This window comes from Rhinolophus hipposideros, assembly GCF_964194185.1.
Source record: "Rhinolophus hipposideros genome assembly, chromosome: 5".
In the NCBI taxonomy this organism is placed as follows: Eukaryota; Metazoa; Chordata; class Mammalia; order Chiroptera; family Rhinolophidae; genus Rhinolophus; species Rhinolophus hipposideros.
The window spans coordinates 98,176,262-98,191,237 of record NC_138051.1 but is presented as its reverse complement, the minus strand read 5'-3'; the positions used below and the strand labels follow the sequence as shown (position 1 = coordinate 98,191,237).

Below are 14,976 nucleotides of genomic sequence, written 5' to 3'. Positions count from 1 at the left end.
TTTCTGTGTTTACACTCATAACAGCAGTATCTAAGAGAGTCTATTCATTTCGTTCTACTAGGAGCTGGCACTGCCCCACTCCAACCACAACACTGGAAAAACTTGAACATTAGCAAGAATCTTAGAATATATGCCCCAGAAGCAGCCTGTTTCTGCTTCCTTCACAACATGGTAACCCCAGCTGGGCAAACCTTCCCATCTGAACATAAATCCAACATGAACAAAGCAAACTCTGCAGGCGGACATTCTCTTCACTTAGGATATACGACAGGGCAACAGTTCTTAATATTTAAGAAAACATATGAAAGTACAAGGAGAAGAGCACATTTGGAAAAACTTAGGTAGAGGCTGAGTTCATCCTATGACCCAGTTTCACTGGGTTAAGAAGCGTGGGGTAATTAGTACAAAGGCCATTCCAGGGACAGGAGAACATTGTCCAAAACAAGGAGCCTGACACACAGCTCCGTCTGTACAAACCGTGTCCATAGGCCCAGCATTTTATGGGACTAGCTACAATCTCTCCCTGTCTCAGGAAGGCTCGAACTTGATCTGTGAGCGAATTATTTTCATGAGACTGCAGTGCTCACTGTTAGGCTAATTCAGTCATATAAAGAATGATGGAGTCAGTCAAAGCTCAGAGATCATAACTGTCTTCCATCCTGTAAGTGGAATCCTGTCCTGGAGAGGGTGGCTATGGCCTCACCGGCCATTCTGAGACTCGGGAGTGGAAGTCTAACTAAACGGGGGCGGCAGAGGCACCAACACGCAGGCTCATCACGCACACGCTTCAAGCACGTTGAAGGCTCACCGGCTTCCAAGGCGACCTGTTTCTTTGTAGCACAGCCATCCCTGCCCCTGGGCAAACAGCACAAAGATGAACACCGGAAGCTCGAGACAGAGCTGTAAACTTTTGACAGCTAAACTTGGGGAAAAGAAAAATCATTTGATATTTAACCAGTAGGATGCCATGTGTCCAGTCTACTTCAGGTCTGTGTTAGGACGGCAAGCCAAAACAACAGAAATCAAAGGAGGTTTGCCTAAAATCCATCTTGTCTAAAAGAGCCCCCAAGCCAGCCCCAGCTACAGAGGGCCAGCTGTCCAGGCAGGGGGCACAGCCAGTGCCAAGGCCGAGCTCTCGGAGCTGGTGACGGACTCCGTCCTCCCCCCTCTGCTCCGGCGTCCCCTGAAGCACTGCACACCAGCAGGGAAAAGTACGGCCCACGCCATTCAGGGCACACCACACCCTCCCCGACTTTCTTCACATCTTTTCTCATTTCGTGACATGACCTTCTGGCCCCTGTGCTTTATTGTCACTTGTGAAAAGAATGTCACAAAGAAACATCAGCTGTAACTATGAAAAAAGTGATCTCCCTTAGAAGAAGTTTTATAAAAATAAAACTTTACTCCAAATCAAGAAAACTCCTAGACAGCCTACTTGTATTATTTTCCCTCTAATTTTCTAATAATAAAGAAGTTTTAGAAATCTGAAATTTTATGTAGAAAGCAACTACTTCGAATGTACCCTTTAGGATACAGTAGTCATCACAATTATTTTTGGAAAGCTGAGTAGGTCAAGCATACCTAAAATAACCCGGTTTCTATTTAAAATACCCTAATCACTTTGTAACTTAAAAGGAGAAAAAGATCACTTAAAAGGTTATTCAAAATGTAGACGTTGCCAGCATGTATATCTCACACGGAGCTGGTCATAAAAGGACAAAGAAATAGCTTTCTTTCCACAGGAATGTGAAAATGTATGAAAATATAGCCAAGTACATGGGAATAAAACTGGCATACGCAGCATCAGACAGTACCTTCTCCTGACTCCAAGGAAAATACAGTTAACTGTGAAATAACTTGTTGAATCCCAATGAAAAAAGAAAGTTAATTTTAAAGGGACGTTTACATGCCGCAATCTCAAAATGTTTTAACCAAAGGAATTTTACAGCCAGGAGGAATTTAATTCTGCTTGTCAGCATGATCCACGAGGAAAAGTCATTCCGACAAAAGACGAGCCATGCGGATAGGTTGAAAGCAGACAGCAAAGTACTACTAGCAGGACAGAAGCTGTTATACAGGGGCCTTTTATTTCCAGCATTTTAAGAAGAGGGTCACTACAAAGTGACTTAAACCACAAATTTTGCTTTTTTATGCTTTGTTCCCAAGTCCCACAGGGAAATGAAGTGATTTCAATTTGCCAGAAAGCCATTAGGTACAGGTGGTAGGCTGTGTTCTCATGGGCAGTGAGAAGGAGGTTCAAAAGAAACGGGAGGCTTGGCCCAGGGGGACCTCACTCGCTAGAAGGGGGAGCAGGGTTAGTGATGAACTTCGGGGTTCTGAGCCCCTCAGGGGAAGGGACGGGCCTGTCCCCTCTGTGCCCCCAGTCCCCGGCTCAGAGCTTTGTATGTCCCACAAGGTCAGTTAAGTGTTTGCCGGGCTGAAACGAATGATAGTATAAGGTGAGTAAGAGAAAGAGATGAGACTTCTCAAAACAGTTTCCAGGTCGACCCGCCTCCAACGGGCACCCAGCAAGGATTGTGGGCTTTTTCTGCAAGCGAACGCTGTTTGGGAGATTCTGGATAAACGATTGTTCTCAGTCCGCTGTGGACAGTTCCTCCCCTGACCCAACAAGCATTTACTGATCACCTACAAATGGCAAACATTACCGAGCGCAATGTATCGGCCGGAGCAAGGGTCTCCCCCAAGCCTGACTCGACAGCGGCTCCTGTGTTACCTACAATGCCCACCTTTGGTAGGTCCTTTCCGGTTGAGCACGGCCTGCTGCTCCTCGGTGATGTTCAGGCGCCGAACCACGTCGGCCAGGGCCGACTTGAGCAGCTGGATGTCGTCTTCTTGCATCTGGACCCGCTGCTCCAGGGAGGCGATGCGGTCCGTCACCTCCATGCTACTTGCAGCGGAAGCGCTGTCATCTAAACCAGAGGAAAGGAACCAGTGAGTCTGACGTGCTCCCCTGAGGAAGTGGCCCAGGAAGCACACACTAGCACGTGGCTCTCACGTCGTAATTAAAGCCCGAAGACGATAGTTCTTCCGAAGAAATCGTGTGGGATCTCTTACTACGCAGGACTACAACACTTCACTCTACAACAGCCTTTTCCTTCTCTCTGTTAGTGCTTCGCATTTGTTAAACTGTGGTTTTAACTGCCATTATGTCTTTCTAGATGCAGGCCAACTTGTTTTCTTTTCCATGCTATTGGAGACTCCCAGAGGTAGAGGGGATGTTCGAATCTACTTCCACTTCCCACCTACCGCAGAAACCCACTGCAGGGTCTTCTAGTGTCTATCCCAACAATGCTAACTGACACGTAGGGCAGATAAGCACAAGGCCAGACCACCCATCAGGGAGACTCTGAAGGACTGGCTGCGCTGACGAAGCAGTACGAGTGGTCAGACCTGTCTGGTAAGCACCCCCTTACAGTCACGGCTGTCACGTTTTCTTGTATACAATCACTGATTCCCAATTCCTTACCAAGGGCTATCAGGCCCTGCATGACTTTCTGGCCCCTCCGACCTCATGTGATGCCATTCTCCCTTCCCTCATGCTCCGGCCACGCTGACCTCTCTCCTACCTGAGGGCTTTTGGATCTGCTATTGCCTTAGCTTGAACTGTTTCTCAACCAGCTTTTGGTGACCAAATGCCTCTGTTCTTTAGGTCTCAACTCAAATGGGAGCCCTTCGGAGAACTTCCGACAACCTTACCTAACGTTGTCCCTTTCGAACATCGACCTTGTATCTTTCATAGCATGACAGCGAATTACAAATGATCCTCTCGTTTGTTTGCTTACTGTCTATGTTTCCTAACCAAAATGTAAGCATCATAGAGTCGCTTCTGTGATGACAGGCCCCTCGTGGACAGCAGCTCCTGCTGAAAGCAGTCCTCAAGCCCGGAAATCACACAAAGACAACCTGAGGGTTGCAGCGAGTGGGCATGAGCAGCTCTTATGGGGAGTCTCCACTCACTTGGCGGAGGGCTGATGGACAACTGTACAAGTAAATTCCTCTTTTCGTGGCTTTTAGCCCAGAGCTAAGTGGTTTACTAAGTGGGGGTGAGCGTACATGTAGGAAACCCTGCAGTTTTTTTGTCTAAAAACCAAAAAGCGAAGTCCAAAAGCTGTGAACACTGAAGAGAACGGGGAAACCCCAGGAAGGAAAAAGCCAGAGCGGGGATCCCCAAACTCTGTCTACTCATACACATGTTCACACACACTCAAACCATCTAGCTAACAACAAAAGATCAGAACTGAGGTTTGCACTTCAAGTCCAAGAAGTTCAAGTCCAACAAAGAAAAGCACCCACTACAACAAAGGAAGTGACACTCACCAGAGAAAAATAATAGAAAACAGAATCTCCACAACTTAACATTCCTAATGTGCAGGATACAATCCAAAATTACTAAGGACATCCTAAGAAGCAAGAAATGGAACACATTCTGAGGAGAAAAGAAAATAAATTGAATCCAACTCCAAAACGAACAATACGTTGGAACAGAAAAGCCTGAATAAATACTTCATTAAGAAACAAATATGCACATGAAAAGATGTTCAATGTCATTAGCCATTAGGCAGATGCAAATTAAAACCACAAGGAGATATCATTACACACCTGTTAGAATGGTTAAAATACAAAATACCAACTAAACCAAATGCAGTGAAAATGTGGGGCAAATGAAGCTCTCCTCCATTGCGGGTGGGCACATGAAGTTGTATGGCCACTCTGGAAAACTGTTTTTCAGTTTCATATAAAGTTAAACATATACTCACCATGAGACCTAGCAATCCCTAAATACTAACCCTAGGGAAAGGAACACTCCTATTCATAGAAAAATCTGTGAACCAACGTTTATGGTAGCTCCATTCATACTTGGTAAAGATTGGAAACAACTCACATGTGCTTCCACAGGGGAATGGATCAACTGTGGCACGTCCATACAGTGGAATACTACACAGTGAGAAAAAGGGATGGACGATGGATACGGCACCAATTTGGATGGACCTCAAAAGCATTATGCTGAGTGAAGGAAGCCAGTCGCCAAAGGTTACACCCTGTATGATTCCACTTACATGAGATTTTCCAAAAGACAGAGCTAGAGTGAAGGAGGACAGATCAGTGGTTGCCCAGGGATGAGGACGGGCACACATCTGTCTCATAGGGCTGTTGTAATATTAAATGAGCTGATACATATAGAGCACTTAGGACATATTTTTGCATATAGTAAATGCTTTGTAAATGGAAGCAATAATTAAGGTATTGTCACCATCATCATTACTGATCAAATTTACCAAAGTGCATTCAAGTTTAACGTTTCCCTCAATGTGCTATCTGAACACTGTTATGCAAACAAGCACTAAAAAATTTAGAAATTAGTGTCTTATGAATAATATGTTATCTAAGTCATAAAAAATCTGGTGCATAGAATCATGAATTTCTATGCTTTCTTGGGGTTGTGTGACGAGACAGCAGCTTTGAGAGGGGACACACACCCATTAGGGGGACACGAGCACACTGGCTGTGGTGGCCAGCTCGATGTGAAGGAGGAAGTCAGTCACCGTCGTACGACCTTGCATTTTCCAATCAATATTATGTAACAACGCACCAAATAAGACAAGGCAGACCTGCTGACTTTTTTAAAATTTATGATGCAAAACAGCAGCAGGGCGGCCTCAGTTTGCTCTGTAGATGTCTGTAATAAAACTGCATAAATCAGACTCCACTTCTATTACATAGCCAAATTTGTATAGGTAAAAGTCTAAGTTTAATATTTTACAAAAAAAAAACCCAAAACCAAAACACCAACCCAACCTCCTCAATGCCTGCCTTCAAACACACATGATTAAAAACTGAAATGTCTGCTCTGCTTAAGAGAGGCTCCACTGGTGGGATTTGCTGACGTTTTCCCCAGGGCACGATCCGAGAGCTTTTCGAATGCTGCCAGCACGGCTGCGTGATCCTGTAAGGGGCTGTCTGGGACTGCCCCTGCAGGTAATCACTCCCCGGAACAGAGGAGGCTTCCAGCAGTGGGAGCTCCTCTAACATTTCTGTGCGCTGAAAAGGCCGGCGCTGTTCAAATGACTTCACACTCCCGTCCAGCTGGGAAGAAAGCGGAGCAGCACAAGGAAAAAGGAAACCCAAAGCTTGGTGTAACCAACACACACCATTTCCAACCTCTGAACATTTCTCAGGACTCCTCAGCACCAGGGGAAGAGTTCACCTGAATCCCACCAAAGGAGACCTCATTCGATGAGGAAGCCAGCACAAATAAACCTTAACGAGTTATTTATTTTAAAGTCCTTTTCCTTCCTGTACCTCTGGAAGTACCCATGGAAGTCACTCCCATTGTTTTAACCACAGAGTCTCTTTATCTTTTCTTCCAAGCTTCACATTCTTGTCAAGTATCACACACTTTGTGGCATTGGGGGAGGCTCAAAAAAGACAGTATTCTCTCTATTTTTACCTCTTGGCGTTTTTAAAATTCAGTCTGAACTAGAACTAGTGGCTGGGGGTGGGGCACCTGCTCATTTCCTTAGGAAGCATGAGGATGGATTTACACACGACAGGTCGTGCCCTTTTATGACGGTAGCGGGTTACTACCTCTCAGTGATCATTCTGCACACACTGAGGTGAGGGGCAAAGGGCGGGCAGGATTTCATCCCAGGTAGAAGCAACCCCAGAGTGGTTCGAGGCCCTTCGTGCAGGGTTAGCTGTCTTAGCTGGCTACCTGCTCTGGAAGACACTCTGCATCGTCTGCCAGCAGCAGACCTTCCCAGCCTCGTGGCATTTCGTCAAGGTCCAAACATGGCTCAGAAAACTAGTTCTCGGAAAGGCTGATAATTAGTGATACCTGTACCGGACAGCCCAGGTCCTGGGGCTTCTGAAAGAGCCCTGACTTGGGATTCAGAGCGGGCAGGGTTGTTCCTGCATCTGTCACTTACTGGCCGTGAGACCTTGGCAAATGACTCGACCCCTCCGGGAATAATCCCATCGGCCTTCTGAAGTTCTTGTGAGAATAAATGTTGATGTCCGTGAACCATCCGATAAAAGGATGGCAGACACATACTCAACAGAAGTGGTAGTACAGGACTGTTCCAGTTCATTGTTACTGTTCCTGTGCATAACACAAACAGCAAACACTGACCTCAGTGTAACACAAACAGCAAACACTGACCTCAGTGACATCAACATGAACAGCAGTTACTGAGCAAATTCTGAGAGCCCTGTGCAGTGCTTGGCCCATCAGAGGCCTCGACTAGAGGAAAAGGTCCATTTCTGCCTCTGGAGCACCTCTGTTCAAGTTGGCAAAGTGTCACATGAACCTCAGGTTAAAGGATAGTTCCACACAATCGTTTAACCTGAGGTGCATGTGGCAGCACGTGATTAATGGCCAGAGGACGGACCAAGCGTTCTATCCACGGTGCCATCTCTGCCTTGCCTCTCGTGAGAACCTAGCCAAATGCCGGCTTCTTTCTGAATTTAAAGTGATGTCACGCGTCCAGGCAGGACCTACATCCCCCCAGTTCCAAGGCAGAAAGATGACCTTGAAACTCTGCCGCTATCCTGGATCTTTGTGTCGCTACTTGTGGCTACGACTTCTAAGTTTATTTACTATTTTACAGTAAAAGGTGACGCCAAAAGATCTTCCAGTAACTTGTCTGCTTCATTTTATTTAAAAGGCGAGGAAAATGCACTTTTCCCTCCATTCATATGATTGTCTCATTATCTAGAGATCAAAACAGGCTCTTGACTCTGGAACCCTTCTGTAATACGAAGATATTGTCGCTGTCTGAGCAGTGTTCCCGGAAGTCCAGGGGGTGTGTGTGGGGGGTCTACTAATTGTAAAAGGTTCACTTAGAATCTTGAGATGTTTCTTCCCTTTAATTATTTAAAACAATAATAGCTGCCCTTTGTTCCCACCCACGATGTGTCAGATGCTATGCCTCACAGTACATTATCTCCAGTGCATAAATATCCTCCCATTTACTTGTCGTCCCCATTTCATAGTGGACATTGGAGAAGCTGGGTTTCTTGTCCACCCCATGTAAAGTCGCACAGCCAGCAAGTGACCACCCGGGAGCTAGCTGGAAAGCTTCTGCTCTTTCTACATTTTCACATTGTCCAATGCCAAGTATTAATTCCAGTGGGACTTGCATGGCACTATGGATGTAAAACATACGTATAACTTTTGCATCATTTTACCTTTTCCACAATATTAGACACATGCTACATAGAAAAAAAGTCTTATTACAAGGTTTTAGTATTTTAGAACGAATCGTGTAAGCAGTAAGGAATAACAATCTCTCAATAATTTGCAGGTAGACATCTCAGATAAAAGCTGGCTTTTTGTATTACACGTTGTTTGCAGAAAAGTTACGTTACATTTGTCATACTCAGAACTATTCTATTAGCATCCAACAGCAACAGAAATAAAGGCTCAGGTAACGTGGAGAAGCACTACACCTTCTGTCACGTTAAGGTCTGGATGGCAGCCCCCTGTCACGTGCGCAGCCCTGTGCACCACTCCTGGGGAAGGGCTCCAGCTTTGCTTCTCTTCTAAGACTCCTGGCTGTCCTTTGATCACCTGGGTCGTCAGGAGCTCCGAGTCCGGCTCATCCCTGGGCTGGACCTGCCACTTGAGCTCCAGCTCGGAAATTCATCCCTTCACAAAAAACTATAAGAACTGACCCTCTCCGTCAGCAAACCTGTCTCACCTGAGGCTCACGAGCTAACGCTCGGATACTTGACAGCGAAAGGATTCTACAACAGCCTTTGACTGATATAAAAACGCTGCCATTGACTACTGACTAAAGGAACTCCAGCAGAGCCTCTTGAATCTGGGGAAAAAATGGTATAAAAATCTTCATTAGTCTCAGGTTGTGAAACAGTGGTGCTAGAGCTCAGAAAAAAACACGTGAAATCTCCCTAAGAAGCTACACGTGACCACATTAAATTTAAGTGACATGATGTAGTTTAAAGCTAACCAACTTTCTGTTCACGTCAATAAAATGTTACTGAGTGTCCTTCTGGGCCAGACCTCAGCCAGGCAATGCAAGGAACACTGTGACCTTCCTAACCGTAGGACACTCAGTCCAGCAGAGGACACACTGGCCACCACTAACCAGATGACAGCAATGACACAGTCCCCACCCCACCCCAATCATAAGCTTGGCGAAAAGCCCCCAAGAGGTGTCGTAGTAGAACTAGACAAACCCAGATCAAAGCACAGGTGAAGGAGGAAGAGCAGAATTTCGGGGGAGCCAAGTAATGAATAATGGGTTTCAGGTAATGAATAATGAATAAAGCAAAAGAGGAAGAATAAGAACTGTCATTTATCAATAGAACAGCCTTGAAATTATCCAGGTGAGTAGTATTTAGGAAATGTGTTAATTACTTTATCTTGAAATATACTCTAATTTCATTCTGTCTGACCACAGATATGAAGCCAACGAAGACTTCCCATGGAGCACTGAGGCTCCTTGGAATCTCTGGAGTGTTTATTTAATACCACACACAAGCATGCACACATGTACACACACAAAACCTACCTCTGCAGAAGTAATTTTGTTGCTTGTTTCTGTCAGAAATTAAAAGACCGAGGCACTTAAGATTTATTAATCCCTTCCGCCCTCTTCCCCCAGCCCCAGTTTTAAAGCAAACAAAGGATCCTACAGTTGAGCAGAAAAGAAAGTCCCAGTGATGGGGAAACAATTATGAATTAAAACGTGGTCTTTGCGATGCAGTTTGATAGAACCAGGAGCAAGGAGGCAGGAGTGGTGTAGCCAAGGTCTGGGCCAGCTAGGATGAGACAGACGGAGGAAGAAGACTACAGCTTTTCAATGATGCTCCTGGCAAGTCATGCGAGTCGCCAAGCCCTAACCATAAAAGGAAAGATTAAAATCATGGAGGTGGAGGAGTGGAGAGCAGACAAAACAATGAGCATTAGGGTAGAAGCTGCAAGAGATCTAAAGCTGGAGTCCAAATCTTATTTTATAAGGAGACTGACAATATTCACGCATTGCATTTGTTAGAGATGTCACGGCTAGACAGGGTGTCATCAGTTCCTAAACTGACTTAACAACACGTTATCTAAAAAGGTAGCCTTAATAAATTTTTATCTGCGACCTGGTTTCAAAACCTTTCAGCAAAAAGAATAAAATAAAATCTACTTTTAATTTTTCCTATTAATTTCCATTTGTATAAAAATTTTCTCTTTTAAAGTATTATACAGTTAAATTACCCATAACACTGATTGGCCTGTGCGTAGACTGATTCGTTGCATATTATATACCCTCAAGGAAAAGCCTGTCCTTTAATAGTTGGGATGAAAAGTCAGAAAAGCACAATTCAAATGGTTCAAAACCCACCAGCGGGACTAATGCCAGACAACGGTTCTCCAAGCTACAACTTCTTAATACACATTGAAGCGAGCGGTCCGTCTTTGGGATGATACAGTAGCTATGCTGGCGTATGGACGATATTAACACTGCAAATTCCCAGCTTCTCGATATAGTTTACCTTTCAGGCTCCTATCGAAAAAGTGGAACTACAACATGATGAGGTTAGAATCTAAAGGAAGGTCTGAGTTCTAATTCCCCACCACCCAATGCCTTTATTGTGGTTATTGTTACTGTCAATCTTTTCTCTGCCTCTCTGATCGACATTGCGTAGCTCCCTTTTAAAAAGTGCCATCAATTTCTGCTTCCAGCCACGTTGGAGTCACCGGCACTGGATTTGCTCTTCTACCTGAAACAGCTGAAAGGAACAGACAAAATACATTGAACGGAGTGTTTAAGTCGTTGGCCAACAGACAACGAGGGACACTGACTGCTCAGAGATGGAAAGCAGAAGAGGTGACCCTGCATCTACCCCAGCACACAGCCTGGAGTTTCCAGGAAGTGATGTGCGGAGGGGCACCCCCTAAGTTGAGGAGACAGAGCTGGAAGTCTGGTAAGGCCAAGATGACTAGAGGTCACAGGGCAGAGAACTGAAGAGAAGGGAGCCGCAAAGAGAAAGAACATGGGAAATCTGCAGAGAATACCCCCCAAGTCTTCCGCTGAGAACAGACCAGCATTTACATGTGAGGAAACTCCCCAGGGCTGGGAAAGGAACCATCGGAAAGAACAGAGAACAACAATCAGCAGGGCTCACAGCACTCGGAAGAGTTCCTGTCGCCATCAGCCAGAGTGGAGACCACACAATCCACAGGGCGCTGGGTCCACAACACAGAGATTTTTTCCCCCAGACCAAAGGCTCCTCTGGTCCCCCTAACAAAGCTTAAGAGCAAGACTCGAAAGGATCAAACTGTTTCCAAGTAACTTACCCACATCCCAGAACAAAGCTCAAAAGTATTTATAGGAACATGAAAATACCCAGCTCCCAACAAGGCAAAATTCACAATGCCTCATGGCCAATAAAAATGATCAGGCCGTCAAAGAAGCAGGAAAATATGACCCATAATCAGGAAAAGACTCAACCAAGCAAAACTCACCCAGAAATGACACTGATGATAGAATTAGTAGAAAAGGAAAATTAAACAGTTATTATAACCTTTCCTCTGACACATCATATACATTAAAAGAGTCAGAGGAAAGGCTGACTATGTTAGATGGAGGGATGAAAGTGCTTGTGTGTGTGTGTGTGTGTGTGTGTGTGTGTGTCTGTGTGTGTGTATTTTAAAGTCAAACTTCTAGAAAACTACACAACACTGGATGAGATTAATTGAAGAGATTAGTGAACATGAAGAAACAGCAATACAGAGAGAAAATAAAATACAGAGAGAAAACAGACTAGAGAGAGAAACAGAGAGGAGAGAGGAGAGAGGAGAGAGAATGAATGAATGAATGAATGAATGAATGAATGAATGAATATGAATGCGAATAGACCACCAAGGAATTTGTAAGACAACCTCAAGGGCCCTAATCTATGTAACTCAAGTCTCTAAAAAGAAGGAGAGTGGGGTGAACAAAAAACCATTAGAAAAATAATGGGTAAAAAATTTCCAAATTTAATGAAAATTATAAATCTACAGATCAAGAAGCTAAATGAATCCCAAGCACAAGAAACAGAAAGAAAATTTCACCAAGGCAGAGCACAATTAAACTGCTTGATACCAGTAATAAAGAGAAAACCTGGCAAACCAGGAATATAAAACTTCCTCAACCTGATAAAGAACGTCCACAAAAAGCCTATGAACACCTTACTTAACAGTGAGTCACTGGATGTTTTCCCCCGAATGTCGGGAACAAAGCAAGGATGTCTCCTCTCCTCACATCATATTGAAAGTCCAGCTAGTGCAAGAAGACTAGAAAAAGAAGTAAAAGTACACAAACTGGGAAAGTAGAAATAAAACGACAGATGATGTAATTGTCTATGTAGAAAACTCCAAAGACTCGACAAAAAAAAAAAACACCCCAAAAAACCTCCCAGAATAGGAGATTATAAGAAGGTTGCAGGCTACAAGGCGTATATACAAAAGTTTACTGCCTTCCTTTATACCAGCCATGAAATATTAGAATTTGAAATTAAAAACACAACACCATTTACAACAGCACCAAATAAATGAAATACTTAGGTATAGATCGAACAAAATCTAACTATAAAATTATGATGAAAAAAATCAACAAAATGTTGACAGGATCCATATACAGAAAACTATAACATTATGATGAAAGAAATAAAAAACACACACAAAGAAATGGAGAGATAGTCCATGTTCATGGATTAGAAGTCCCAATATTGTCATGATGTCAGTTCTCCCCAACTTGATTTGTAGAGTCAGCACATCCCAGCATAATCCCAGAAGCTATTTTGTGAACATTGGTAAACTGATTCTCAAGTTTACCTGGGAAAGACAAGACCCAGAATAGGCAACCCAATAGCGAAGAAGGGTAAGAGTGCAGCAGAACTGATACTACCTGACATTAAGGCAATACAAAGCTACAGTTTTCAAGACATTATGCTATTGGTGAAAGAATAGACATATAGACCAAAGCAAAGAATAGAGCCCAGAAATAGGCCACTTAAATATTAGCAAGTACTCTTTGAAACAGGAACAAAGGCAGTCTTTTCAACAAATGGTGCTGGAACAATCGGATGTCCACAGTATAAAAAAACCACCAAAAAAAAAACAACCCAATAAATCTAGACACAGACCTTACAACTTTCACAAAAATTAACTCAAATTGCATAAAATGGAATCTTAGAAAGTATTTTGAACTGAATGAACATGAAAACACAGCATATCAAAATTTGTGGGATGTGGATGAAACAATTCTTAGAATTTTACAGCACTAAACAAACACCTGCAGTAGAAAAGGAGGAGGAGAAGGAAAATGACCCCGGCTTCTAACTTGAGAAACCCAAAATCAGCCGAAGAAAGGAAGTGATACACATCAGAGCAGAAATCACTGAAATATGACAAAAGACTATAGAGAAATGTCAATGAAACCAAAAGCCAGTTCTTTGACAAAATAAGTAAAATGGACAAACCTGTAGCCAAATTAATCAGGAAAAAGGGAGAAAGGACACAAAATGTCGGCATCAAGAATAAGAGGTGAGGGGCCGGCCCGGTGGCTCAGGCAGTTGGAGCTCCGTGCTCCTAACTCCGAAGGATGCCGGTTCGATTCCCACATGGGCCAGTGGGCTCTCAACCACAAGGTTGCCAGTTCAATTCCTCGAGTCCCTCAAGGGATGGTGGGCTGCACCCCCTGCAACTAAGATTGAACATGGCACCTTGAGCTGAGCTGCCCCTGAGCTCCCGGATGGCTCAGTTGGTTGGAGCACATCCTCTCAACCACAAGGTTGCCCGTTCGACTCCCACAAGGGATGGTGGGCTGAGCCCCCTGCAACTAGCAACAGCAACTAGACCTGGAGTTGAGCTGCACCCTCCACAACTAAGACTGAAAGGACAACAACTTGAAGCTGAATGGCACCTCCACAACTAAGATTGAAAGGACAACAACTTGACTTGGAAAAAAGTCCTGAAACTACATACACACTGTTCCCCAATAAAGTCCTGTTCCCTTTCCCCAATAAAAAAACAAAAAAAATCTTTAAAAAACAAAGAATAAGAGGAGACATCACTATAGACATACAGATGTTAAAAGGATAACAAGGGAATAGTAAGAAAAGTTCTATGCCAATAAATTCAATAACTGAGATGAAATACACAAGTTCTTTGAAAAACAAAAACTACGAAAGCTCATGCAAGAAGAGATCATCTAAATGGCTTTATTAAAGAAATTGAATTTATAGTTAAAAACCGTACCACAAAGAAAACCACAGACCCAGGGGACTTCACTGGTGGATTCTACCAAATGTTTCAAGAAAAATACAATACTAATTCAACGCAAACGTCTTCCAGATAACAGAAGAAGAGGGAGTTTTTCTCAACTCATCTATTAAACCAGCATTACTCTAATGTCAAAATCAGACAACTCTTATTACAAAAAAATTGTTAGGATGTGGAACAACTGGGTCTCTGATACACCGCTGTGGGAATGTCAATGGTACAACCACTTTGGGAAATAGTTAACCTATGCCCACTGTTGGATCCACCCATTCTACTCCAAGGTGTTCACCCAAGAGAAATGCAGAGACCTGGACACAAATGTTTAAAGCAGCTTTATTCGTAATAGCCCCAAACTAGAAACAATCCAAATGTCCATCAACAAGGGAACACGTAAACAAACTGTGGTATGTCCACACAATGGATAGACTGCTTAGTAATCAAAACATAAAAACACGAATCTCATCCATGTTGAGTGAAGAAAGCCACAAAACAGAGTACGTGCTATATGATTCTACTTATATAAAGTCACACAAGATGGAAACTAATCTGTAATGACAGAAGACCAGTGGTGGGAGGAAAGAAGGGGACAGGGTGTTATAAAGGGGCCCAAAGGAACTTTAGGGGATGATTATGTCCATTATCTTGATTCTGTTTATGGTTTCATGGATATATGTCAA

The 14,976-nt window shown here is 43.6% G+C and overlaps 1 protein-coding gene across 5 annotated transcripts in view; it reads right to left on the bottom strand.

Annotated features, from left to right (window-relative positions):
* Positions 1 to 14,976, bottom strand: part of EML1 (EMAP like 1) — a 163,043-nt gene that overhangs the window by 64,921 nt on the left and 83,146 nt on the right. For 4 of the 5 annotated variants that reach the window (XM_081050117.1, XM_081050119.1, XM_081050116.1 and 1 more), the window contains exon 2: positions 2,748 to 2,930. The exons of the other annotated variant lie outside the window; for it this stretch is intronic. In XM_081050117.1, the coding sequence (XP_080906243.1) occupies positions 2,748 to 2,930 (183 nt within the window). The remainder of the gene's footprint in view (positions 1 to 2,747; positions 2,931 to 14,976) is intronic. 5 annotated transcript variants of the gene reach the window in all.